Here is a 27,291-nt window from a genome sequence, read left to right on the forward strand (position 1 = left end):
TTTACCCGAATCCTTTAACATCAGTTATGCCCTGAGGCCCCGTTTTGCATCAGAAAATAAAATGTAAAATGCGAGCTGCAGTATTTTATGTTGAACTACTCCAAGACAAAGTTTTGAAGTTTGATGTATTCAAATTTACAGGATGAATAACAAATTTGGGTCTCTTGCTTTCTGTTTCATTATTTTTTTTTTAATTATGTTTACTTATTAATGTTTGTTTTAAATACGTTAAAATAAAACTTTTATTACTACCGAATCAAATTAGGTTCGTAAGCGATCAATTATTGCATTCTTTTTGCAAAAAGAAACCTTTCGTCCCAAATATGGACTCAAGTATCTTTTATATGACCACTATTGACCCAAAAATAAGGAAACAATGTTTATAAACTAGTAATGAGTATTTGTTTTTGTGACAGTTGCTAGGTAACATTTTATTTTTTTTTTTTGCAATTGAGATATTCTTGAAATAAGACCTTCCCCTAATTAATGATTCTATTAGCATATATCGACGCTTCGCTAATAGTTATTTTAATCAATTGCCAAAAGGCTATCTTTCAGTTTGAAAAAATATTGCAACTTTCTACATTTTTTTTTGTTTTTCTTTCGTGTTTCTGCTTCATAAGAATTCAGTATTTATTCCAGAGCCTGTTGACAACTTGCACCACCAAAAGATTGTCAAAGCTGCAGCTGGCTTTGCCCATTCTTTAGCTCTCGGTGAGTGGGGACAAATTTTCAGCTGGGGATGGGATGCCTCCGGACAACTAGGTAAGTTGCAAGCATGCTTTTTCGAGTTATAATTTGTATTTCAACTCACTTGCTTGGATTTCGATCTTTATAATTATGTTCTGTTGAGGAACTTAAATGAGCTGTAAAGTAAATTATGTCGTATTTACACCTGGGTAAAAATAGCGACGAAGACCACACTGCCTTTCCATAACAAACAAATACAACGTAGAAACAATAGGGAAAGTTTTTTCAAGACAATGGAAATTATTTATGTAGATATTTCGGCCCTATGTCCAAGGGCCGTATTCAGCACAATACAATACTATATATATATATAAAAGAACTTACATCAAATTGTGAGAATTAAAACTGAATATAAAAACACTTATTAAAACAATTTTTTTTTAAAAATATAGCCCTAGCATCCTTACTTCAGCGAAGTTCAACCAGGACTGGCGAAAAGAATGAAATGAAGAAATATAAACTCATTCAAACTAAAGAGAATAAAATGATTAGATGCAATTTCTTAAAGCTAATCTTGCTTGTTTAGCAGCCTGTCTCAAAGGCCTTTTCGTAGTTGGTTCAGTACTATTATAAATTGGTTTAGTAAAATATTTTGTTAGATCATTTTTAATTAAATTTGAGTATAAAGAATTTAGTGAGTATTCCCCCAAGTCCCTGTTCAAAGAAATATTTTTATTGATTTTGAGATTAATTTCAATTGATTCTCGAACCACCTGTTTTATTCCCAAATCATTACTAATGAGTGAAGAGTTTTCAAAAAGTATCATGTGGGACGGATTATTAAAAATATGCCAACCTAGAGCAGAATCAAAGGAATTGTTGGAACCATTTGAAATTAAGGCCTTGTCTATGTCATTTTTATGCTGATGTAACCTTTTGTCTAGATTCTGATGGGTCCTGCCGACATAGTATTTTCCGCAATCACAGGGTATTTGATAGACCCCTCTTTGGCGAGTAACTGGGGTCTTATCTTTACCCGAATTTAAGAAATTGATGATTTTAAAATTATTAGTAAAAACTACGTACAGATTATTTTTTGTGCAAATATTTTTTAATTTTGTTGTAATCTTTGGGATATACGGAAGATAGACAATATTTGAGGGCTTATCAATAGCCTCACATTGTGAAGTATCTTCTTCGATTTTACAAGAATGTCTTTTTATTCTACGGCTAATTATTTTATTTACAAAAGGAATGGGGTATCCATTACCAAAAAGAATATCTCTGATAAAATTTATTTCTGCATTTATATATGAATGGGAGCAAATATTTAGGGCACGATCAATGAGGGAAATTACAACTGCTCTTTTAACTTGTGGGGGGTGATTTGAATTAAAGTGAAGATATCTATTGTTTTGTGTTGGCTTTCGATATATAGTAAAATCCAGTTCATCAGCTTTACGAATAATTAATACATCTAAAAACGGTAGTTTATTTTCAATTTCAACTTCAAGGGTGAACTGCAAATTTCGGTCATAAGTGTTAAGATGATCTAAGAAGCCCCGAAGTTCAGCTTCCCCATAATTCCAAAGTGAAATTACGTCATCCATATAACGACCCCAATAGACATGTTTTAGAAAATAAGAATTCAATGCCCAATTCTCAAGATTCTCGACGTAAATATTTGCTAGTAGCCCGGATAAAGGTGCCCCCATGGGTAATCCATTTTTTTGTTGATAAAAAGAATCGCGAAATTGAAAATACATAGAAAACTTATTACAAATTTTAACAAGAGTCATTAAAACTTCACAATCAATTCCTGTCGCTGAAGTCTCGATCAAGTGGTAATTTTCTTCTATTTTGTTTTTTAATAATTCCTCTGAAATAGTTACATCTATATTTGTGTACATGGAAACAATGTCGAAACTACTAACTATTGTGTTTTCTGAAATACTTGTGTTGCTAAGTTTTTTAATCAAATCTGCCGAGTTATGAATATAGGAATTTTGAGAATACAATAAAGGTTTGAAAGCTGCACAAAGCCATTTTCCAATATTGGCAGCGGGAGCTTTAGTACAAGCCACAATAGGTCTTAAGGGAATACCCTGTTTATGTATTTTTGGTAAACCGTAGAGTTTAGGACAGAAACTACCACGGGGAAAAAATTTATTGTATAGTTGTGGGGTGATTTTACCATTTTGTTTTAGCTGCTTTAATTCATTTATAATATTATTAGTGAACTGATCAGTAGGATCATGAGTTATTGTTTGATATGTAATTGTGTCATTTAAATGCGAGAAAATTTTGTTGTCATAGTCTGTTGTATTCATGACAACAAGTGAATTGCTTTTGTCTGCTTTAGTTATTATAATAGAAGGATCTTTTCGGAGATTAGATAGTATTTTTATGTCATGCAGATTTTCCGGTGTGGAATTAGTAGGAGGCTTAAACTTTTTTTGGCTATTATAGAGGATATTTATTAGACCTGATCTAACTTCATCCGGGTTAGAGACAGAAGGATAGTGTTTATGCAAAGCGGACTCTAGAGAGGAAACTATATCTGCCACAGGAACCTGTTTCGGTAGAAAAGAAAATTTTGGACCCTTTTCTAGTGTTTCGATTTCCTGGGGTTCCAATGTTTTAGAAGAGAGGTTAACGATAGCAGGCCCAGGAGTGAATCTTGGAGAATAAATACGGTTTCTCATCGAAGATTCATTTCGTAAGCCCTCTAATTTTTTATAGAGGCGTTCCTTGGACAAGCGAAAATCGTGGCTAAACAAATTCCTTTCTAATCTAACAACTTGAGCAAAATCAACGGTGGACAGGTTTTCCAGCAAAAAAGTTTCCAACGATTTTCTCTCTGAAGAAATAATATGTCGTTTCTGTTTTTTGTCCTTAATAATATGGACTAGGGTTTTTAACTGTAGTGTATGGGCAAATTGCGCTTCTTTTCGGGTATTTAAATGTAATTTATATCTTAAAGACTTGGGAATAAGGTTTTCCTTTCTACAGGATTCTAAAAATTTTTGTTGATTGATAATATTAGCATGTTTTTTACCTAGACTAATAAAATAAAAGATATCATAGGTCAACTGCTCCCCATAAGCTAGACGAAAATAGCGACGAAGACCACACTGCCTTTCCATAACAAACAAATACAACGTAGAAACAATAGGGAAAGTTTTTTCAAGACAATGGAAATTATTTATGTAGATATTTCGGCCCTATGTCCAAGGGCCGTCTTCAGCACAATACAATACTATATATATATATAAAAGAACTTACATCAAATTGTGAGAATTAAAACTGAATATAAAAACACTTATTAAAACAATTTTTTTTTAAAAATATAGCCCTAGCATCCTTACTTCAGCGAAGTTCAACCAGGACTGGCGAAAAGAATGAAATGAAGAAATATAAACTCATTCAAACTAAAGAGAATAAAATGATTAGATGCAATTTCTTAAAGCTAATCTTGCTTGTTTAGCAGCCTGTCTCAAAGGCCTTTTCGTAGTTGGTTCAGTACTATTATAAATTGGTTTAGTAAAATATTTTGTTAGATCATTTTTAATTAAATTTGAGTATAAAGAATTTAGTGAGTATTCCCCCAAGTCCCTGTTCAAAGAAATATTTTTATTGATTTTGAGATTAATTTCAATTGATTCTCGAACCACCTGTTTTATTCCCAAATCATTACTAATGAGTGAAGAGTTTTCAAAAAGTATCATGTGGGACGGATTATTAAAAATATGCCAACCTAGAGCAGAATCAAAGGAATTGTTGGAACCATTTGAAATTAAGGCCTTGTCTATGTCATTTTTATGCTGATGTAACCTTTTGTCTAGATTCTGATGGGTCCTGCCGACATAGTATTTTCCGCAATCACAGGGTATTTGATAGACCCCTCTTTGGCGAGTAACTGGGGTCTTATCTTTACCCGAATTTAAGAAATTGATGATTTTAAAATTATTAGTAAAAACTACGTACAGATTATTTTTTGTGCAAATATTTTTTAATTTTGTTGTAATCTTTGGGATATACGGAAGATAGACAATATTTGAGGGCTTATCAATAGCCTCACATTGTGAAGTATCTTCTTCGATTTTACAAGAATGTCTTTTTATTCTACGGCTAATTATTTTATTTACAAAAGGAATGGGGTATCCATTACCAAAAAGAATATCTCTGATAAAATTTATTTCTGCATTTATATATGAATGGGAGCAAATATTTAGGGCACGATCAATGAGGGAAATTACAACTGCTCTTTTAACTTGTGGGGGGTGATTTGAATTAAAGTGAAGATATCTATTGTTTTGTGTTGGCTTTCGATATATAGTAAAATCCAGTTCATCAGCTTTACGAATAATTAATACATCTAAAAACGGTAGTTTATTTTCAATTTCAACTTCAAGGGTGAACTGCAAATTTCGGTCATAAGTGTTAAGATGATCTAAGAAGCCCCGAAGTTCAGCTTCCCCATAATTCCAAAGTGAAATTACGTCATCCATATAACGACCCCAATAGACATGTTTTAGAAAATAAGAATTCAATGCCCAATTCTCAAGATTCTCGACGTAAATATTTGCTAGTAGCCCGGATAAAGGTGCCCCCATGGGTAATCCATTTTTTTGTTGATAAAAAGAATCGCGAAATTGAAAATACATAGAAAACTTATTACAAATTTTAACAAGAGTCATTAAAACTTCACAATCAATTCCTGTCGCTGAAGTCTCGATCAAGTGGTAATTTTCTTCTATTTTGTTTTTTAATAATTCCTCTGAAATAGTTACATCTATATTTGTGTACATGGAAACAATGTCGAAACTACTAACTATTGTGTTTTCTGAAATACTTGTGTTGCTAAGTTTTTTAATCAAATCTGCCGAGTTATGAATATAGGAATTTTGAGAATACAATAAAGGTTTGAAAGCTGCACAAAGCCATTTTCCAATATTGGCAGCGGGAGCTTTAGTACAAGCCACAATAGGTCTTAAGGGAATACCCTGTTTATGTATTTTTGGTAAACCGTAGAGTTTAGGACAGAAACTGCCACGGGGAAAAAATTTATTGTATAGTTGTGGGGTGATTTTACCATTTTGTTTTAGCTGCTTTAATTCATTTATAATATTATTAGTGAACTGATCAGTAGGATCATGAGTTATTGTTTGATATGTAATTGTGTCATTTAAATGCGAGAAAATTTTGTTGTCATAGTCTGTTGTATTCATGACAACAAGTGAATTGCTTTTGTCTGCTTTAGTTATTATAATAGAAGGATCTTTTCGGAGATTAGATAGTATTTTTATGTCATGCAGATTTTCCGGTGTGGAATTAGTAGGAGGCTTAAACTTTTTTTGGCTATTATAGAGGATATTTATTAGACCTGATCTAACTTCATCCGGGTTAGAGACAGAAGGATAGTGTTTATGCAAAGCGGACTCTAGAGAGGAAACTATATCTGCCACAGGAACCTGTTTCGGTAGAAAAGAAAATTTTGGACCCTTTTCTAGTGTTTCGATTTCCTGGGGTTCCAATGTTTTAGAAGAGAGGTTAACGATAGCAGGCCCAGGAGTGAATCTTGGAGAATAAATACGGTTTCTCATCGAAGATTCATTTCGTAAGCCCTCTAATTTTTTATAGAGGCGTTCCTTGGACAAGCGAAAATCGTGGCTAAACAAATTCCTTTCTAATCTAACAACTTGAGCAAAATCAACGGTGGACAGGTTTTCCAGCAAAAAAGTTTCCAACGATTTTCTCTCTGAAGAAATAATATGTCGTTTCTGTTTTTTGTCCTTAATAATATGGACTAGGGTTTTTAACTGTAGTGTATGGGCAAATTGCGCTTCTTTTCGGGTATTTAAATGTAATTTATATCTTAAAGACTTGGGAATAAGGTTTTCCTTTCTACAGGATTCTAAAAATTTTTGTTGATTGATAATATTAGCATGTTTTTTACCTAGACTAATAAAATAAAAGATATCATAGGTCAACTGCTCCCCATAAGCTAGACGAAAATAGCGACGAAGACCACACTGCCTTTCCATAACAAACAAATACAACGTAGAAACAATAGGGAAAGTTTTTTCAAGACAATGGAAATTATTTATGTAGATATTTCGGCCCTATGTCCAAGGGCCGTCTTCAGCACAATACAATACTATATATATATATAAAAGAACTTACATCAAATTGTGAGAATTAAAACTGAATATAAAAACACTTATTAAAACAATTTTTTTTTAAAAATATAGCCCTAGCATCCTTACTTCAGCGAAGTTCAACCAGGACTGGCGAAAAGAATGAAATGAAGAAATATAAACTCATTCAAACTAAAGAGAATAAAATGATTAGATGCAATTTCTTAAAGCTAATCTTGCTTGTTTAGCAGCCTGTCTCAAAGGCCTTTTCGTAGTTGGTTCAGTACTATTATAAATTGGTTTAGTAAAATATTTTGTTAGATCATTTTTAATTAAATTTGAGTATAAAGAATTTAGTGAGTATTCCCCCAAGTCCCTGTTCAAAGAAATATTTTTATTGATTTTGAGATTAATTTCAATTGATTCTCGAACCACCTGTTTTATTCCCAAATCATTACTAATGAGTGAAGAAGAAAACAAAATAGAAGAAAATTACCACTTGATCGAGACTTCAGCGACAGGAATTGATTGTGAAGTTTTAATGACTCTTGTTAAAATTTGTAATAAGTTTTCTATGTATTTTCAATTTCGCGATTCTTTTTATCAACAAAAAAATGGATTACCCATGGGGGCACCTTTATCCGGGCTACTAGCAAATATTTACGTCGAGAATCTTGAGAATTGGGCATTGAATTCTTATTTTCTAAAACATGTCTATTGGGGTCGTTATATGGATGACGTAATTTCACTTTGGAATTATGGGGAAGCTGAACTTCGGGGCTTCTTAGATCATCTTAACACTTATGACCGAAATTTGCAGTTCACCCTTGAAGTTGAAATTGAAAATAAACTACCGTTTTTAGATGTATTAATTATTCGTAAAGCTGATGAACTGGATTTTACTATATATCGAAAGCCAACACAAAACAATAGATATCTTCACTTTAATTCAAATCACCCCCCACAAGTTAAAAGAGCAGTTGTAATTTCCCTCATTGATCGTGCCCTAAATATTTGCTCCCATTCATATATAAATGCAGAAATAAATTTTATCAGAGATATTCTTTTTGGTAATGGATACCCCATTCCTTTTGTAAATAAAATAATTAGCCGTAGAATAAAAAGACATTCTTGTAAAATCGAAGAAGATACTTCACAATGTGAGGCTATTGATAAGCCCTCAAATATTGTCTATCTTCCGTATATCCCAAAGATTACAACAAAATTAAAAAATATTTGCACAAAAAATAATCTGTACGTAGTTTTTACTAATAATTTTAAAATCATCAATTTCTTAAATTCGGGTAAAGATAAGACCCCAGTTACTCGCCAAAGAGGGGTCTATCAAATACCCTGTGATTGCGGAAAATACTATGTCGGCAGGACCCATCAGAATCTAGACAAAAGGTTACATCAGCATAAAAATGACATAGACAAGGCCTTAATTTCAAATGGTTCCAACAATTCCTTTGATTCTGCTCTAGGTTGGCATATTTTTAATAATCCGTCCCACATGATACTTTTTGAAAACTCTTCACTCATTAGTAATGATTTGGGAATAAAACAGGTGGTTCGAGAATCAATTGAAATTAATCTCAAAATCAATAAAAATATTTCTTTGAACAGGGACTTGGGGGAATACTCACTAAATTCTTTATACTCAAATTTAATTAAAAATGATCTAACAAAATATTTTACTAAACCAATTTATAATAGTACTGAACCAACTACGAAAAGGCCTTTGAGACAGGCTGCTAAACAAGCAAGATTAGCTTTAAGAAATTGCATCTAATCATTTTATTCTCTTTAGTTTGAATGAGTTTATATTTCTTCATTTCATTCTTTTCGCCAGTCCTGGTTGAACTTCGCTGAAGTAAGGATGCTAGGGCTATATTTTAAAAAAAAAATTGTTTTAATAAGTGTTTTTATATTCAGTTTTAATTCTCACAATTTGATGTAAGTTCTTTTATATATATATATAGTATTGTATTGTGCTGAAGACGGCCCTTGGACATAGGGCCGAAATATCTACATAAATAATTTCCATTGTCTTGAAAAAACTTTCCCTATTGTTTCTACGTTGTATTTGTTTGTTATGGAAAGGCAGTGTGGTCTTCGTCGCTATTTTCGTCTAGCTTATGGGGAGCAGTTGACCTATGATATCTTTTATTTTATTAGTCTAGGTAAAAAACATGCTAATATTATCAATCAACAAAAATTTTTAGAATCCTGTAGAAAGGAAAACCTTATTCCCAAGTCTTTAAGATATAAATTACATTTAAATACCCGAAAAGAAGCGCAATTTGCCCATACACTACAGTTAAAAACCCTAGTCCATATTATTAAGGACAAAAAACAGAAACGACATATTATTTCTTCAGAGAGAAAATCGTTGGAAACTTTTTTGCTGGAAAACCTGTCCACCGTTGATTTTGCTCAAGTTGTTAGATTAGAAAGGAATTTGTTTAGCCACGATTTTCGCTTGTCCAAGGAACGCCTCTATAAAAAATTAGAGGGCTTACGAAATGAATCTTCGATGAGAAACCGTATTTATTCTCCAAGATTCACTCCTGGGCCTGCTATCGTTAACCTCTCTTCTAAAACATTGGAACCCCAGGAAATCGAAACACTAGAAAAGGGTCCAAAATTTTCTTTTCTACCGAAACAGGTTCCTGTGGCAGATATAGTTTCCTCTCTAGAGTCCGCTTTGCATAAACACTATCCTTCTGTCTCTAACCCGGATGAAGTTAGATCAGGTCTAATAAATATCCTCTATAATAGCCAAAAAAAGTTTAAGCCTCCTACTAATTCCACACCGGAAAATCTGCATGACATAAAAATACTATCTAATCTCCGAAAAGATCCTTCTATTATAATAACTAAAGCAGACAAAAGCAATTCACTTGTTGTCATGAATACAACAGACTATGACAACAAAATTTTCTCGCATTTAAATGACACAATTACATATCAAACAATAACTCATGATCCTACTGATCAGTTCACTAATAATATTATAAATGAATTAAAGCAGCTAAAACAAAATGGTAAAATCACCCCACAACTATACAATAAATTTTTTCCCCGTGGTAGTTTCTGTCCTAAACTCTACGGTTTACCAAAAATACATAAACAGGGTATTCCCTTAAGACCTATTGTGGCTTGTACTAAAGCTCCCGCTGCCAATATTGGAAAATGGCTTTGTGCAGCTTTCAAACCTTTATTGTATTCTCAAAATTCCTATATTCATAACTCGGCAGATTTGATTAAAAAACTTAGCAACACAAGTATTTCAGAAAACACAATAGTTAGTAGTTTCGACATTGTTTCCATGTACACAAATATAGATGTAACTATTTCAGAGGAATTATTAAAAAACAAAATAGAAGAAAATTACCACTTGATCGAGACTTCAGCGACAGGAATTGATTGTGAAGTTTTAATGACTCTTGTTAAAATTTGTAATAAGTTTTCTATGTATTTTCAATTTCGCGATTCTTTTTATCAACAAAAAAATGGATTACCCATGGGGGCACCTTTATCCGGGCTACTAGCAAATATTTACGTCGAGAATCTTGAGAATTGGGCATTGAATTCTTATTTTCTAAAACATGTCTATTGGGGTCGTTATATGGATGACGTAATTTCACTTTGGAATTATGGGGAAGCTGAACTTCGGGGCTTCTTAGATCATCTTAACACTTATGACCGAAATTTGCAGTTCACCCTTGAAGTTGAAATTGAAAATAAACTACCGTTTTTAGATGTATTAATTATTCGTAAAGCTGATGAACTGGATTTTACTATATATCGAAAGCCAACACAAAACAATAGATATCTTCACTTTAATTCAAATCACCCCCCACAAGTTAAAAGAGCAGTTGTAATTTCCCTCATTGATCGTGCCCTAAATATTTGCTCCCATTCATATATAAATGCAGAAATAAATTTTATCAGAGATATTCTTTTTGGTAATGGATACCCCATTCCTTTTGTAAATAAAATAATTAGCCGTAGAATAAAAAGACATTCTTGTAAAATCGAAGAAGATACTTCACAATGTGAGGCTATTGATAAGCCCTCAAATATTGTCTATCTTCCGTATATCCCAAAGATTACAACAAAATTAAAAAATATTTGCACAAAAAATAATCTGTACGTAGTTTTTACTAATAATTTTAAAATCATCAATTTCTTAAATTCGGGTAAAGATAAGACCCCAGTTACTCGCCAAAGAGGGGTCTATCAAATACCCTGTGATTGCGGAAAATACTATGTCGGCAGGACCCATCAGAATCTAGACAAAAGGTTACATCAGCATAAAAATGACATAGACAAGGCCTTAATTTCAAATGGTTCCAACAATTCCTTTGATTCTGCTCTAGGTTGGCATATTTTTAATAATCCGTCCCACATGATACTTTTTGAAAACTCTTCACTCATTAGTAATGATTTGGGAATAAAACAGGTGGTTCGAGAATCAATTGAAATTAATCTCAAAATCAATAAAAATATTTCTTTGAACAGGGACTTGGGGGAATACTCACTAAATTCTTTATACTCAAATTTAATTAAAAATGATCTAACAAAATATTTTACTAAACCAATTTATAATAGTACTGAACCAACTACGAAAAGGCCTTTGAGACAGGCTGCTAAACAAGCAAGATTAGCTTTAAGAAATTGCATCTAATCATTTTATTCTCTTTAGTTTGAATGAGTTTATATTTCTTCATTTCATTCTTTTCGCCAGTCCTGGTTGAACTTCGCTGAAGTAAGGATGCTAGGGCTATATTTAAAAAAAAAAATTGTTTTAATAAGTGTTTTTATATTCAGTTTTAATTCTCACAATTTGATGTAAGTTCTTTTATATATATATATAGTATTGTATTGTGCTGAAGACGGCCCTTGGACATAGGGCCGAAATATCTACATAAATAATTTCCATTGTCTTGAAAAAACTTTCCCTATTGTTTCTACGTTGTATTTGTTTACACCTGGGTACTACAATGTGTAGAAGAAAACTGCGTGCAAAAGGTTTTTGGAGCAACAGCTTAGTTTTGTCTCTCCACCATTGATTAAACCTTTTTGTTTTTCACCCTTCATAACTTTAAAGTGGTGTGTCCCAAGAAGAATCTTTCTCTCTCTAAAAAAAAAAAAAAAAAAAAAAAAAAAAAAAAAAAAAAAAAAAAAAAAAAAAAAAAAAAAAAAAAAAAAAAAATGATCAGCCGCTCATTAAAGACGGCCCTGAAATAGAAATTTAAGTTGCCTCTGTTTAAAACTTTATTTTAGTTTCCCTGAATTCCGTTCACTGTTGTTACTTTTGAAAATGCACCATGTATACAAATACTGCCATTTTACATTACGCCAAAAGATAGTAAATAATCCACTCCACATTCGTGGTTAAAAAGTGCAAGTTAAGGCTGCATTGCTTTGTCCCAATATATAACGCTTATTTTCTGATTCTGATTTAGAAAAATCTAATCTTGTGTCCATCACTACGTTTACCCCTGAAATAATAATTGTGAAAAATGTTAACATCGGTAAAACTATCTTATATCATTTAATTCGCTCTGATAGCGACTGCCTATTCTATGGAACTTTGAAGTCTTTAAGTACATCAATCATAAAGATTCAACGATTGAAATTTTTTAAGCGAAGTCTCCTTTTCTGTAGACACCTGGTTATAGAATTTCCAGCAATCTGGACACTGATTTGAGAGGATGTATTTTCAAAGGCTGAATGCGTTCTCGTCTAAGAATCAGTCCCCTTCGCCTCAGAAAATTAGACCCATAAGTTCGTGGCGGATCTGAGGCTTTCGATATAAAAGAATTGCGTCTATGAAAATCGTCGTTCTTGTGTCTTATTAGCCCGATAGGTGTTTGACCCAATATTTCAAACCGATTAGTGAAAAATACTTGTCTACTTTTCTGCTAAAAACTTTATAGTGGAGAGCGGCACTGGAGAGGCCAGGTGTCGCAGGAACTAGAAATTTTTGTTTGAGTAAAATTAAAAAAATACATACCACACTCCTTTCTTTCTATTAAAAAGTTTGGGTTATTTAATTTTCATCAAATAACAAATCTTTAACTTCATAATTTATGTTGTGAGAGTTTTGCGATTTCTGTGTCCGTGTTACTCGTTGCATAGATCTATTTAGAAAGGCTTCACTAGGTCTAAAATAAATCACCGGCATGTAGACAAAAATCACTGAAAGAGCGATAAAACTGTAAATTTGCCTCCTTTCTTTCTTTAACTGGTAGAAAGGTTATAGTTTTTGATTATATAGGCTTTTAGAACAAGCCTGAAAAGTTTTTCCTAAGGATATAGGAGGGATATGTGCTTCCTTCCTGAAGAGGCTTATTCCTATATGGGAAAATAAAATTGCTATCAACTTAGGACTTAACACATGTACAGATCCCAGCATCTGCGTCAGGCTCTGCTGGTGACAGACGAACTCTATGGTCCAGATCGAGATCCCTTAGATCTGATAGATCAAGTTAGGCATTATACGGTGCCCTAAGCGTAATATTATCTTCTGTAGCGATGTATGCCTGTTTTCGTGCACGGCCTCTCCAGGACTAAAACACCATCACTAATTCAATTCTAACTTTTATGTGCCATTTTTTTTTTGAATTTTAGCACTAGTTCTTGATCATAAGCAGCACAATAGCACTGCCTAAGTAAAGAGCAGTTTGGATTCACTGTATTCTTTTTTTTCCTAGGGGACTCGGTACGGGAAGAGTGTCGTAGAAACATTGCAGGTACTGGATTGGTGCTAAATGTTCTATTGCCTGTTTTAAGAGTAAAATTTGATCAGAGGGCAACAAGCCCCCTCTGAAGCCCTTCCTGGATGTCTTCCTCTTCCCCTTAAACTCAATCAAGATTTTGAGATAGCCATTTTGTTATAAATTGGCTACCAAAATATTTTTTGTGTGAAATATTTTATTTTTACGTTGACGTGCTAAAAATTTCAAGTTGTAAAGACACCCGAATAGAAGATTTAGAACAAAATGAAAATGTGTTTTCTGTTCGTTGTAAATTTGACTTTATTATTCATCGTAATTTCTGTTTATTTTGGGTCTTATTCATCCATTCATAGGGATTTCCCTATCAATGAATCAATTGTTCGTTTAAAGCTGTGATTATTATTTTTACTTTATTTCTACTCATGCAGCAGTACACTTCTCTTTGATAAATTCATTTTAAGAAGTCTTTTTTTTATTAATTCTAGAAAAAAAAATGCCAATTAAAAAAAATCCCCTGAAATTTTTGAATGAATGAAAAAGTACAAAAAATCACTTAGCGAAACTGAATGGGAGGAAAAAATTAGTAAAAACAGATACTATTAATTAGTAATGACAGCCCCGCAGTGTTGATTTAATTATGTCTCTCCCCTTGTTCCTCAATGAAATGTTGTGCTCCCCTATCTCGAATAAAATTATAGATCTACCGAAAATTGTGTTTTTCTGACTGATCTAACTAAAAACAGGCCTAAACGAATATAACATACCGTTTTCGGATCAATTGGGTGGTAGATTTTGTAACAAAATATACTAAGGCAATGCAATCTTCACGGGAAAGAATATAGATTGTAGCTTTGAACAGAATTGGTGGGTGGGGAGTGGGGAGAAGTATGTGCCACTGTGTTGAGATGTGGCTTTGTGATGTGATTAATAAAAAAAAAACTTTTTCCACGACATAAGTTTTTCAAAGAAAAGTAAAGAACAAACCCAAAATGAGCAAAAAAAGAATAAAATTACCAAGCTAAAACTACCACAAATCAGTGTCAATAAATAAATGAAACCCAGAACGAACAGAAATTACAATAAATAACCGACTCAGACCCAAAACCGGCAGAAATTAACATGATTTGGGCTCACAACCCCTATGCCTACTCAAGGTAAGAACATAGTTTGGACTTCACAAAAAAAATAAATGAATGTGCATTGTTAGTTTAATATACATATTCTCATATTTATTCGTTAAAATCTTAATAATTTTTCATTTATTAAAGTTATAAAAGGGAAAATATATAATTCTTCTTTCAAATATTGCCTTTTTGATCAATTGATATCCCCCATATCATTTCCCGAAAGTTTCAAATTAATATACTCAGTCATTCCTGAGTTACGCCCTTTTGACAACCCATATACACATAACATGTTTTGATTTAGTTCAACATTCCTTGAAGGACTTACCTTAATACCCTCCGTATTTTGGGAAAGTAGTAGTCAAACATGCATACCTTTTCTGAATAGCATATACTATATGCAAGCCTCGGGGGGAGGGCTTGACATCCCAAAACGCATACTTACTGAACTTTTCAACAATGCTGAAAAAATAGATGTCTTGAAGCTTTGTTTGAATGTTTGTTTTTGGGAAATGATGGGTGGGGGCGGGTCTTTATGCTCTCAAATTACTTTTGACTCTTAAAAAAGGGTACTATAACTTCCAATTTCAAATCAAACGAGCCTCATCTGAAGTTTATACGCCACCCCATTCCATAAAAACCTTACACGTCTCCAAGACATAACTTACAGTCCTTGCTCCAGGGCTCTGGGGGGGGGGTGTTGACCCTGGAAGCATTGCCATATGTTCTTTGGACTATTTTGTTTTACAATGGGCATCTCACAATTTCAATCAGATGCGTTTCATGAAAGAGGGGTAGTTGGGGGGGGGGTAGTTGACCTCCATCACTTGACTCTTAAAGGGGACCTAGACCTTTTAATTTTCAAACAAATGAGCCACCTCTAAAATTGATACAATCATCCATTCCATAAAAAACTTTAAATGCGTAATTTTTTTGGAAAAACGGATAATGGCGAAATCTCAAAATTAATATTGTCTGTATTTCGGGGAAAGACGAATTGTGGGCGGGGGGTAAAGCCCCTTAATCACTTGCATTCCTAAAAAGGGCACAGTAAAAATACTGATTGTCTTTCCATGAGATCCCCCTAATTATATACGACCACCATTTCTATAAAATCCTTATATGCCTCCAGGCCATAACTTACAACCCTTGCCCCGCGGGCTGTGGGTGAATATCATCCTCAAAGACATAATGTCTGGACCCTTTAACTATGCTGAACAAAATTGCTATCTCAAAATTTTGATTGAGTGTGTTGGGGGAAATCATGGACAGGGAGGAGGGAAGGCTGGTTGCTCTCAGATCACTTTGACTCTTAAAAAGGGTACTATAACTTCCGATTTCAAATCAAATGAGCCCCGACTGAAGTTTATACAAACAGGTATTTCATAAAAAACATATACCCCCAGGCCATTACCTACTGCCATTGCGTATGGGCTCTGGGTGTGCGGTGTATTTTTTTGTCAATCCTATTGGCATTGTTATATGTTCTTTGGACTATCTCGAACAAAATGGTTATCTCACAATTTCAATCAGATAAGTTTGGTGAAAAGAAGGGTAGTCGGGGCGGGGGGGCGGGGGGCTAGTTGCCTTCCATCACTATTGACTCTTAAAAAGGAAGTATAACTTCCAATTTTCAAGCAAAGGAGACTCCTCTAAAGTTTATACAACCATCCATTCCATAAAATCCTTAAATTGCCCCTGGGGCATGGCTTAAACCCTTGCCCCCAGTCTCTGGGGTTTGGTTTCAACCCCAAATCCTTGTTATATGATCTTTGAAGTATTTTGAATAAAATTGCTATCTTAAAATTTCATTTGGATGCATTTCGGAACATTTACGACGCGTTTTGGGAGGGTATCTTTCATCCAATCACTTTGAATCTTAAAAATGGTACTAGAACTTCTGATTACCAATCCAAGCCCTCTCCGAAGTTTATCCCATCACTCTTTTTGCATAAACTTTATGTGCCCCCAGGGCATGTCTTAGTACACTTGCCCTGAGGGCTGTGGGTGAATGCCATCCTCAAAGACATAATATCCGGACCTTTCAACTACGTTGAACAAAATGGCAATCTCAACATTTTGATTGGATGTACAAGTGCTTAAAGAATAATGATTCTAGGCTAACTAAAACACGTGTTAGCTTAAAGTGCTTAAAGAATAATGAATTTAGGCTGACTAAAACACGTGTTAGGCACAAATTGTAAAATTAAAGTATTTTTTTTTTATTAAAATAGAACTACATGGATGCAACTCCTCTCTTTCTCTTTGGTTTTATAAAGAAAAAAAGTTCTTATATAACTCTAATTACGAAACATAATTGATCATTTTATTTTTATAGGCCATAATATTGAACAAAACTCTGTCACAATGCCTAGACTACTCAAGTCTTTAGCGTCAAAACACGTCATCCAAATAGCCTGTGGCCTTCATCACTCCATGGCTCTTACTAATAGTAAGTTATTGTATTTTTTTCTTTTTTTCAAGTAGCTGTAAAAGTATGGTTGATGGCAGGCTTGTTGACTCACTGAACTAAATGGAACATTGTGATTGGACGTTGCTAGCCTTTTAAGTGCTGAGGATATTTATAAAAAAAAAATTGATGTAGAGCAAGTATTTTAGTGAATTTATCCGATGATTGTACATTTTACCTCATTGCTTAGATAGAACACTTAGATTCAATTTTTGAACAAGTGCATTCCTGAATAAATAATAGATTTTCTCGATATGGGGTCGTTTACTTAGGGAAGAAATGGACTTCTTCCCTCTGCATGAAGAAAAAAAAAATCAACTGCTGAATATGAGAAAAGGTTTTAATAGGCACATACCCAATGAATAAGTTTGAAATGACTTATTTCAAATTATATCATTATTTCAATAATGACTTATTTCTTATTTCTTTATGGAAATTGCTAGGTCACGAAGGCCTGGTGCTATCAGATTGGAAATGGTGTGGGACTAATGTTTGGTTTCTTCATACATACCATATATACTGCCAGATGTCGAAAAATACCTTTCAGTCTATTTCCTCCAGCTTAATATCCAGGTTATAAAATGCCCTCCATTGATGTCTAATCTTGGCTTTGTATTCTTCCACTAGGTGCTATCTTTTCTACAAACTATCTCACGTTTTTGGTAAACTGAAATCACCTCTTCTATTCGGAAAGCTCCATGTACCTTAGATAGCTTTAGCAACCATTTGTGTTTCAGGCGTATTAAGTTGTAGAAAGTGTTTACTGAGACTCGGGTTGAATCTTGAAGTCACTTCCTTAGCTCTTTTGGATCCGATCTTTCTATGCCAATTTTGCTCCGCCCTGTCAAATCTCTGTCTCCTTTTTGCGACTATCTAGGAGCCTTGAGGGATAGGAATGAAAGTCTTCGATCCCTAAGATTTTAGTCCTTCATCAGCCCTTGTGCTGCTGATTCTAAAATTATGGAACGTACTGACTCACAAGGTAATATTGACAGAAGATTAACATACTCATGTATTTAAAATTGGGCAGCTAAGAGTAAACTGGAATTCAATGCAAACAAGTGGCAGTATTTCACTAGTTCTGAACTCCCCAGCAATCATCAACCATACCAAAAAGACCTTTATATGTCGTTATTGCAAATGCAGCAGCTCTGAAATAACTGTAAGGCCTTTTTGTTCTGAAATAAGTTTAAGTGAGAGGAAATTAAACAAAATACTTCAAGAAGTGTCTTTAAAAGCTTGTTTGGAAGTATGCAATCCTGGGGTCAAAGAATTGATTTGGAAATCAAAGGATGGTTATCAAGAGGCAAGGTCTTGGTGAATGGTGTGGTTATAAGCTTACAATATCTACCTGGATCTTGTTGACTTATTCCCTAATATCTCATTCACTCAGCTCAATAATTCTTCAGAAGCTAAAAGTTACTGATTCAGAATTTTATGTTTGTTTCTTAAAATGGTGTGGGCGACCGCAGATATTTCAGATTTTGTAGATGACTTTGTGGAAGGGCGTTATCCTCGAAGTCAATGATGTAATTGGAAAGTCAAAGGGAATGTTTTGAAAATTCAGTGCCCTGGTGGGTTTCGTAGATTGAAATAGATTGAAAGTTGAAAATATCTTCTTTGGTCCTACTTTGACCCATAGGCCGTTTTGGAATGTTTCATTTATCTAGCTCAACAGTTCTCTGGAACTGCAAAATAACAGTAATCAAGGATATTACCTTAAGATACTAGGGGCTGGGGGCCTCGTCTCCGAGCCCTGGGAAGGCTACGTGGCTCGCTGATTCTCATTGTCGATTGTCTTCTAACCGCAGATAGTTGGAACTTCATCGCTTGTTTTCTAATCGGAGACAAAGTGAACTTCTTCTAGATGTAAGTCGCTTGTCTTCTTCTTGTCGCTTGTCGCTTGTCGCTTGTGGCTTCACTATTGGTTCATTACAACCACCCTGGGGAAAATACGAATTCTTCCTTAAAGTTGTGAAATATTTAGATTGTTTTTTTTTTGCCCAGAAATGTTAATATGTTCTTTTGTTTTAAGTCCTGAGTTGTCAAATAAGCAATAACAATAACAGTTTAGAAAGTCTGTCGTGAATTTAATTCCTCCTTCCTGTTATTGCATCAAAGAATCATGCATTTTATACAATTTGCTTTCTTCCAGAATTTGTTTTGATTCATGTTTTTGCTTATCTTCTAACCGCAGATTTTATTTACAACTCGATGTATTTGCAGTGATACTGGTTTTCAAACGTCTTTGAACGATTACATGATTACATGACGTCTACATGATTAGCTCCGAGTTCTCCAAAATTTCTAAAAGAACACACAAACATCATTTAAGTGCTGTTACATACACTAAACAAAGCCATTTTTGAGAAAAGTTTGGGAGTCCCCGAATTTTGGCTTGTTGGTAGTCTAAGATGGCATTTGTTATTATTTGCATAATGTGGAAGGTTATTTTTAGTTTATTTTTTGCAATTGACTGGATTTTAAATCTAAGCGGCTAGTTTGTTGCTTTTTTTCCCTTAGTTAACTTGACGAGAATGGTAAGATATTCGGAAGTAGCAGTGCAATGTGACACTCAAATATATATATTGTTAAATAAGGATTATAGTCATTGGCTAAATTGACTAACTTCACACCAAAGTTCGATTTAACAAATTACGCTTAACCGCATTTGCAATTACAACGGAAGCCAATTTTTTTTTCACCAAATAATTTTTACACTATAGTCGAAATAAACGACGTTTCCTCCGTAATGAATGCCCTACTGAGCTATATATATATTTTTTAGGACGTAGTCCTTGTATGTTATTCATCCTATTTTGTTCTTTTTAGGTGGAGAAATTTTTTCATGGGGAAGCAATGTGCATGGTCAGCTTGGTTTGGGTTGTAGAGATATGGTTGTGCGTAGTCCTATGCTAGTCAAATCATTGGTCGGAATGCCTATCTCCTACATAGTTTGCGGCGGATATCACTCATTTGCTGTATCCAAATCAGGTAAGGTCTTTTTGTTAAAGGTATTTCGTGTTCACCGTTTTTGGAATCCCTATCTAATTAGAAATTGGTGTTGCTATTTCATACTCATATGTATCCGATTTGACCAATGGAGAGGCTAGCTCAAAAATAAACCTGCACATTAGAATATTGTGGAAGCATCTGGCCCAGTGATCAATATACAATGATATTATCAATTAATGATATTAAACTCAAATTTTGTCACCGGTTATTACGGGTGTATAAACAAAGAAGGGACCTTGATCAGACTGTTATCCCAAACCACTATATGGAGTAATCCGCAAAACAAAGTAACTCAGTTTGTTGTTAAAACCTAATAAACAAACAAAGTTAAGATAGATTTGCGTCAAATAAAATTTAAGATTCTATTTTCAGTTTAAGCTTCATATTATATCATTATTCACTAAGTGATTTCAAGTTAAATGTCAGTGAGATTAAATAAGTCAAATAATTGTAATCGTCTGTAAGTTGTCCTGTAATGTCCTGTAAGTTGAATACCAACATCTTTTCAAAATTCTGCCTATCAAGGGTATCAAAAGTAAACTGGGATGTCCAAAATGTGTTTAATTTCGTGTGTGGTCAAAATTGTATAGCGAAAAATGAGTTGTTGGGAAACTTTTAATTACTTTAATCCTTTTTTTCTTCTTAATTTCTAGGGGGTTGGGCTGAAGCCTGAAAAGATGCCTTTTTTACATCGTAATTGACACTATTCACAAGTCTTTTAGATTAAGCTGGAAGGATGTTGTAATCTACCCCATAACCTCCATTCATTTGAAAGATTGAACATGGGTCTAGTGTCCATTAAGGGGCTGAAAGAATAGCAGCTCCTGTGTTATTGTGGAAAGATTGCAGATGTAGAATAGTAGATATGTTTACATTATCACTTGTACAGAAAAGACGGGGAGGATAAATGGTTTATGGGAAACTGGTGTACCTTGAAGAATAAGGGAGGGAGTATGGTTTATGGGAGCTGAGGCACCTTAAAAATAAGATTTATCTGAAGAACTTTCACTACCTTGATGATGATTTTATTAAGTGATTAAACCTTTACAAGCATTTCACTGCTAAATGTCTACAAACTAACACTACAAAGAAAAAAAAAGAAAAAAAAAGTAGAATAAATGAAACTAATAAATGCTACAATCAAAGGCAACTATCAGGTATAAATATCAAATATTAACATCAAACCAGTCTTCTAGTTGAATACAAAAATCTGTTCAAACATTTCCTTAATACTTTATCGGAAATTACTGAACTAGGACAAAATGGGAAATTAATTCCTAAAGAATGGAGTTCTAGTTCCATACCAAAACGTTGTAAGAAATAAAAATCTTGAAAATTGAATTATAACTTGAAGTTCATTTTCTGCATTCAACATCCCGTTAATTGTCTCATTATAATCTTTCTTTTTCTCATTACAGGAGCTGTTTTTGGATGGGGGAAGAACACTTTTGGACAAATAGGGCTCGGGGATTGCCAGGATCGTACAAGACCTTATTTGTTGAGTTCCTTAGAAAATCAAAAAATTGTCTATATGTGCTGCGGAAGGGATCATAGTGTCGCTCTTACAAAGGTTTCTAATTTTATTTGATTAATTAATTTGTATTTAGTTACAGGTTTTACCCCCCCCCCCCCCTCCCACATCTTTGGCACTCAAGATCACAAAAGAAATACACTGTTCTGTTAAAATGGTCAAGATTAAGTGGTGTAAAGTTAAAAAAAAACTTTCTCTATAGGCTTACCCCTCCTCCATATTCAATTCCTGGCTGAAGTCTAGGTAAGTTGTGATAATAAAATTTTAACTTGATATTATCGTTTTACATCTTTTAAAAAACTTAATCAGTGGTCATACATCGTCACTTGATGGAGAACACTCGTGTTTTCTCTCTTGCATTTTCCCTCCAGCCATAAAGCTGATATTTTATATAACAACGAGGTTGAGTTAGTCTAGATTATAAAAATATAAATATTAGATTAATGTTGTAACAAACGTGATGTAAAAAAAAAGAAAGTGTAAAGTAAAATAAAGAAAACGAAAACATAGAGGTATAAAAACGAAGGTAGTATTTAAAGCTTAATACTTTCATTGTAAGAGCCACATCAAAATTGCAGCTAGGGTGCTATCTAATAAAACTATTTGTTATAGAGAGGGACATGAATTCTTTTATGAATTTTTGTTTTCTGTTTATGGTACATTCAAAGACAAAGGATCTTACGGGTTTTATTGTTGTTTGTAGCTAAAAAAGAGATCTCTAAAAAGAAATTCTACAATCCGTGTAGGATTTTGTGAAAATGCTCTTCGTCTGATTGAACTTGCCTCACATGCAAAGGAAAACAGTGGAACTGTACAAAAGGGATTTTGTCAGGCTTTTATAAAATACGTTGATATTTTGTGAATTCTTTTATAGTCTATTGCTCTTTTCAAACGGTACCGTAGCCGGTTTGATTTCATCCCCTCTGCCAAAGAAAATGGTGCATATCTTATTAAGAATAGCCCTAAATACTGTGCTATTGTCGATAAATTTGAAACAAGTCATTGTAGAAGTAGTATTATGGTTTGTTTTCCGTTAGCTGAAATAAGTATCTCACTAGGCTGTTTTATGCCCTTGGGATAACTATTCGACACTTGACCTATTAATAGCGACTCTTGGTCTAATTTAAATGGTACAAGTACATGACATGTAGTACTATGCATGCGAATTGACTTTGAGTCCTCCTCCATCCCAAAAATCATTTTTTTTACCAACCAAATGTTTAAAAATGGTTGTTAGTTTTGTGGTATTTGTTTCTTTCTTTTTCTTTTAGAAATATATGCTTATTAAAATTTAGATCCTTATTAATATTAATAATTTAATAATAATTATAATTATTAATAATTGATAATCTTATTATCAGAAGCTTATTAATAATTTGATCCTTTTATGAATGCCCCAAATGAGGCTTTTGATGCTATTATTGATTTGATATATTCCAGGATGGTGGTGTTTTTACGTTTGGGGCTGGTATGTACGGTCAGCTAGGTCACGGATCGACTGTTAATGAATTTCGACCCCGAAGGATTCTAGAGCTGATGGGAAGCACTGTTACCCAGATTGCAGCTGGTAGATGTCATAGTCTAGCGTTTGTACCTTCAAGAGGACAGGTATATTCTTTTGGGCTAGGTGGATCGGGACAACTTGGATGTGTCTCAAGCCCAACGAATATTTCCACGCCTCAAACTGTCATAGGTAATTTTATTATCTTGAATTCCTTTGCTCGGGTTACCTATTTTTCTAGGGCGTAGATTTGTGGATACACAAACGCTTGTTTTAAATTTTAGACTTAAACAATAGTAATATATGTAGAAATGGTATTTATCTCAATTAATCAGCCATATGCATAAAGCTACTAAAACACATATGAAACATAAATAAGACAACACTGAAATTAAGAAGAAAATAGAAAAAAATTTAAGAATAATACGAAAAGGGATAACGTCACTATGGTGGCTTGTAAATTATTAATCAATCAATTTATTTAAAAGAAACAAAGAAAAATTACGAAATTTTAGACCCCCACAAAAGCTTTTGGACTTGTTTGAGTGGGAGACTAAACATAAAATAATATACTTTTTGACGTTGAATTTCAAACAGATTGAAGCAGATGATTTTAACCCTGCTCGAAGTGAACCCATTGTATTTATAACTGTCAATGCCTGATTAAAAACGGTATAAACTTTTATCGCTTGATGTACAAAGACCTCAAGAATATTGCAATTCTGGGCCTACCTCCCAACACTTACTAGGATTCGAATATTTGTTTTGGGCTAGGATTCAGCGTAGATTAGAAGATTAATGGACTTTTTAGGCCCTTAGGCTATTTCTGCATGTATTGGTGCTTAAAATTTTCATTTTTTTTCTTTTTTTTGTAAAATTTTTGATACTATTACCGAAGATTTTATCTGCATTTAAAGCCTGCATCAAGAACTAGTCCGAAAACATTCCGACTGCAACTCGACTCATAGGCAGGGAGGGGGGAGGGAAAGTTCGCTTCTGTAGGGTCTTGTCCACAGCGAATCTTCCTAAAAAGATTGTCTGATCTCGGCTGAATGTGTTCAAAAGTAAAAGCTGCTCTCTTAGTTTTGCTCGTTGGGTTCTGCAGCACGATCCAAAAACTTGGGGAAAAGGTCACAAAATTACAGTAATCGGGAAAACTAGCAAAGGAAGTTAACGAATCTCAACCAAACTGAGAAGTAAACAACCCAAACTCAAACAACCAAAAGAAGTTAACGGATCTCAGCCAAATTGACCTTTGGGAGTCCAAATATATACTGACTTCTATGAAGGGGGGGGGGGTCACATATATTCTGAACTATGGGGTGGAGGAGTCCCTAATTTTATTCATCGCGAAACTAACCAAAATGGGCTATGAAATGTCGGTCTTATTTTCTGTAAGATAAGAGTAGCCTAAGTGATTTTGTTGGTTTATTTTTGAGATCTGACACGATCTACTTTGTGGTGGGGCGGTCGGCGGGGGGGGGGGAAATAGGAATCTAATTTGTGTCACCTACGTCTATCAGAAGGGAAAGTCAGATTTCAGCAAAGCTTTATAAGAAGAAGAGGAAATTGTGTGAAGTTTTTGGGAATGCATATTCGATCCAATATTTTTGTCGCAAAAAGCGGCTGAATATCGACAATTCGATCAAATAACTTCAAAATTTGTTAGCAAAGAATAGGCACTAATCATCCAAATGACTGACGATCCTTCAGCAAGATAATGCAAGTCTTCTGTACAGAAGCGGTAATAATTATTGTCGCAAGCCCGATAGCTTTTGATTATCTCGCTTATTGTAATGCCTTTGAAAGTGTTTTCACTGCTAAATATTACAATACCAATGTCATTCTCGTTAAGTTGCCTTTGGGTAAAATTGCGTTTATATGTATTTTCAGCACTTTTTTGAGGAATCCATAGTTCTTTTGTGATATAAATTTACTACTGGGTGTTCTGCAGCTATTGATGTTGTGATATAAAACTAACTCAATCATCCACATGATTGAAAGAACCTCTGTCTCTCCAGCTGTTTGTTTCTGGGCTCCTTGTCTGGATGTCTTGGACTTTGTAAGCCAAAGGGTATTACAGGTATATTCCCATGCAAGGTCACAACATGTATTCTGTAATAAGTGATCCTGCATTACAGATATAACTTGATTGCCCAATGTCTTTTATATTGATCTATGGTAAAATACTCTGGATTTTCTCTTTTTTCGTTTTTCTTTAGCAACTTATTTTATGATGCCATGCACTTTGTCGCAGTACCATGTGCCTGGAGCTTTTTTTTTTATCTAGTTTAATAACAAGATTTATAAATCGGCTGAACCCTTGCGAGCTCTGTGCTTCTACCTTTACAGTTTGTTGATAGGTGGTTTGAGAGGAGCTATGTGGTCCTATTCAGTTTATAAGATTTTTGCTGGGTTTTTCAATCTGTTTTGTAAAATGTCACAGTTCCCTTAAAAATAATTTAATATTACGAATAAAATGAAGCTTAGCCTACCCTTTGCCGTAATTTAACTCGCCTAAAATGTCCAATAGTAAGATCAATAGGTTTGATCTTTTTATGAAAGAAGTATTATTTGATGAGGGGGGAAGGGGGCCTTTACCTATGACATTCTAAGAATAGCAGCAGGACCCATAGTTACCTACCTTTTGTCCTTTAGTGTTTTAATATCAGAGTTTGGAAACTAAGGGCTAATTTACAAATAAAGCCATGATTATTTCAGATAGTGGTTGGTTTTCCAGCACTTGTTAACTTATATCCTTTTCTTCCATTGAAGGGGGGAAATGGGTTTCGTCTAGTGGCACAGTGCCTCCAACATCAGAAGCCAATGACAACGTAGAAATGACTGATGTGGAGTCCTCGGTTGATGGGAATGACATTTATGCCCTTCCATTTGCCATTGACAGGATATTCGCCGGAGGTGACCAGAGTTTTGCAATGGTCAAGGCTCATGCTGTAAGTATTTATGCCTCGATTTTAGATTTACTCTCTATCTCATACTTACCTTAACGTGCTGGTTTGTTGCAGGGGCAAGTAATATTCAAGACTTGACTTAAAATCTTCTCTTACTTGGCATATATACTCGTTTCTTTAAAATTTTAAGGAAATCGAATCTTTGGTTTTTATATTTTACTTGTGAAATCGGACTGGTAAATCACCTAGGGTGAATGATGATATCGGAAAATAGCCGCGATAGAGCGTGGCGGCCAAATTCTTCCAGTTAGACTATAAACTGGCAAAATTTATAGGAAAAGGTAAATGTTTGTCGACATATCTGAAATGAATAAAAATTCTCTTAAGTCGTTCTAGAAAATGGCTTGTTGTACGAAATATAATTTTCATATTGACATATTGATGCGAATCCTTGAGTTTCTCTAAAGGTATAGAGAAAAGGTTGCTTGGATTTGAGAACAATTGCCTGCGAGGAATATTTGCAACTAGTTGGGTTGATAGAATACCTTCACCTAAATCAGGTCTCTTACTAACCAATCACAAATAAAAACCGCAGAATCCAAGTAAGAAGGTGGCAGTACGAGTTTCACATAACTGAACTGTAAAAAGTAAGATTTTCTTAGCAAAATTTCGTACTGGACCCCTCTGGGCCTCTGGAAGAATGGCAGACAACGGATCACGATTGGTCGTTCTCTCGGAAATGATCCAGAGCTCTACGACTATCCCTCGGTGGGCTGAGGTTCTTTGCTCTGTACAGGATAACTCTTATTTATTTTAAACAAGGTTTTACGGCCGGAGAAACGTATTTTATAACTCTAATCCGGAAGTTCATGACTTTGTTTTCATTAGTTCAATTTTTCGGACAAAAAGGTAAAGCATCAGTGTTTTATGAACTCTGGAAGCTGTCTCTGATTAAGACCTAGATTTTCTGAAGTGTTCCTGGAAAATTTCTCGAAAAAATTAGCTCTTTCAAATTTCAAAAAATGAGCGTACGGAGTAATTTTTGTCAGTACATAAATATGAAGCTTTTATTTATTTTAAAGACATTGCTGCCGGCCGTAGAACTGATGTGTCATCCTAATCCACTATTTTTAAATCTCATATTTTGTAAATAGGGACT

At 34.1% G+C, this 27,291-nt stretch overlaps 1 protein-coding gene across 2 annotated transcripts in view; it reads left to right on the top strand.

Annotated features, from left to right (window-relative positions):
• LOC136043442 (probable E3 ubiquitin-protein ligase HERC4) overlaps nt 1-27,291 on the top strand; it is a 96,664-nt gene that overhangs the window by 24,198 nt on the left and 45,175 nt on the right. For both annotated transcript variants that reach the window (XM_065728358.1, XM_065728359.1), the window contains 6 exons: nt 643-765; nt 17,042-17,155; nt 20,006-20,167; nt 21,607-21,758; nt 23,160-23,412; nt 25,996-26,174. In XM_065728358.1, coding sequence (XP_065584430.1) covers nt 643-765; nt 17,042-17,155; nt 20,006-20,167; nt 21,607-21,758; nt 23,160-23,412; nt 25,996-26,174 — 983 coding nt within the window. The remainder of the gene's footprint in view (nt 1-642; nt 766-17,041; nt 17,156-20,005; nt 20,168-21,606; nt 21,759-23,159; nt 23,413-25,995; nt 26,175-27,291) is intronic.

Source organism: Artemia franciscana, unplaced genomic scaffold (assembly GCF_032884065.1).
Source record: "Artemia franciscana unplaced genomic scaffold, ASM3288406v1 Scaffold_601, whole genome shotgun sequence".
NCBI lineage: Eukaryota > Metazoa > Arthropoda > Branchiopoda > Anostraca > Artemiidae > Artemia > Artemia franciscana.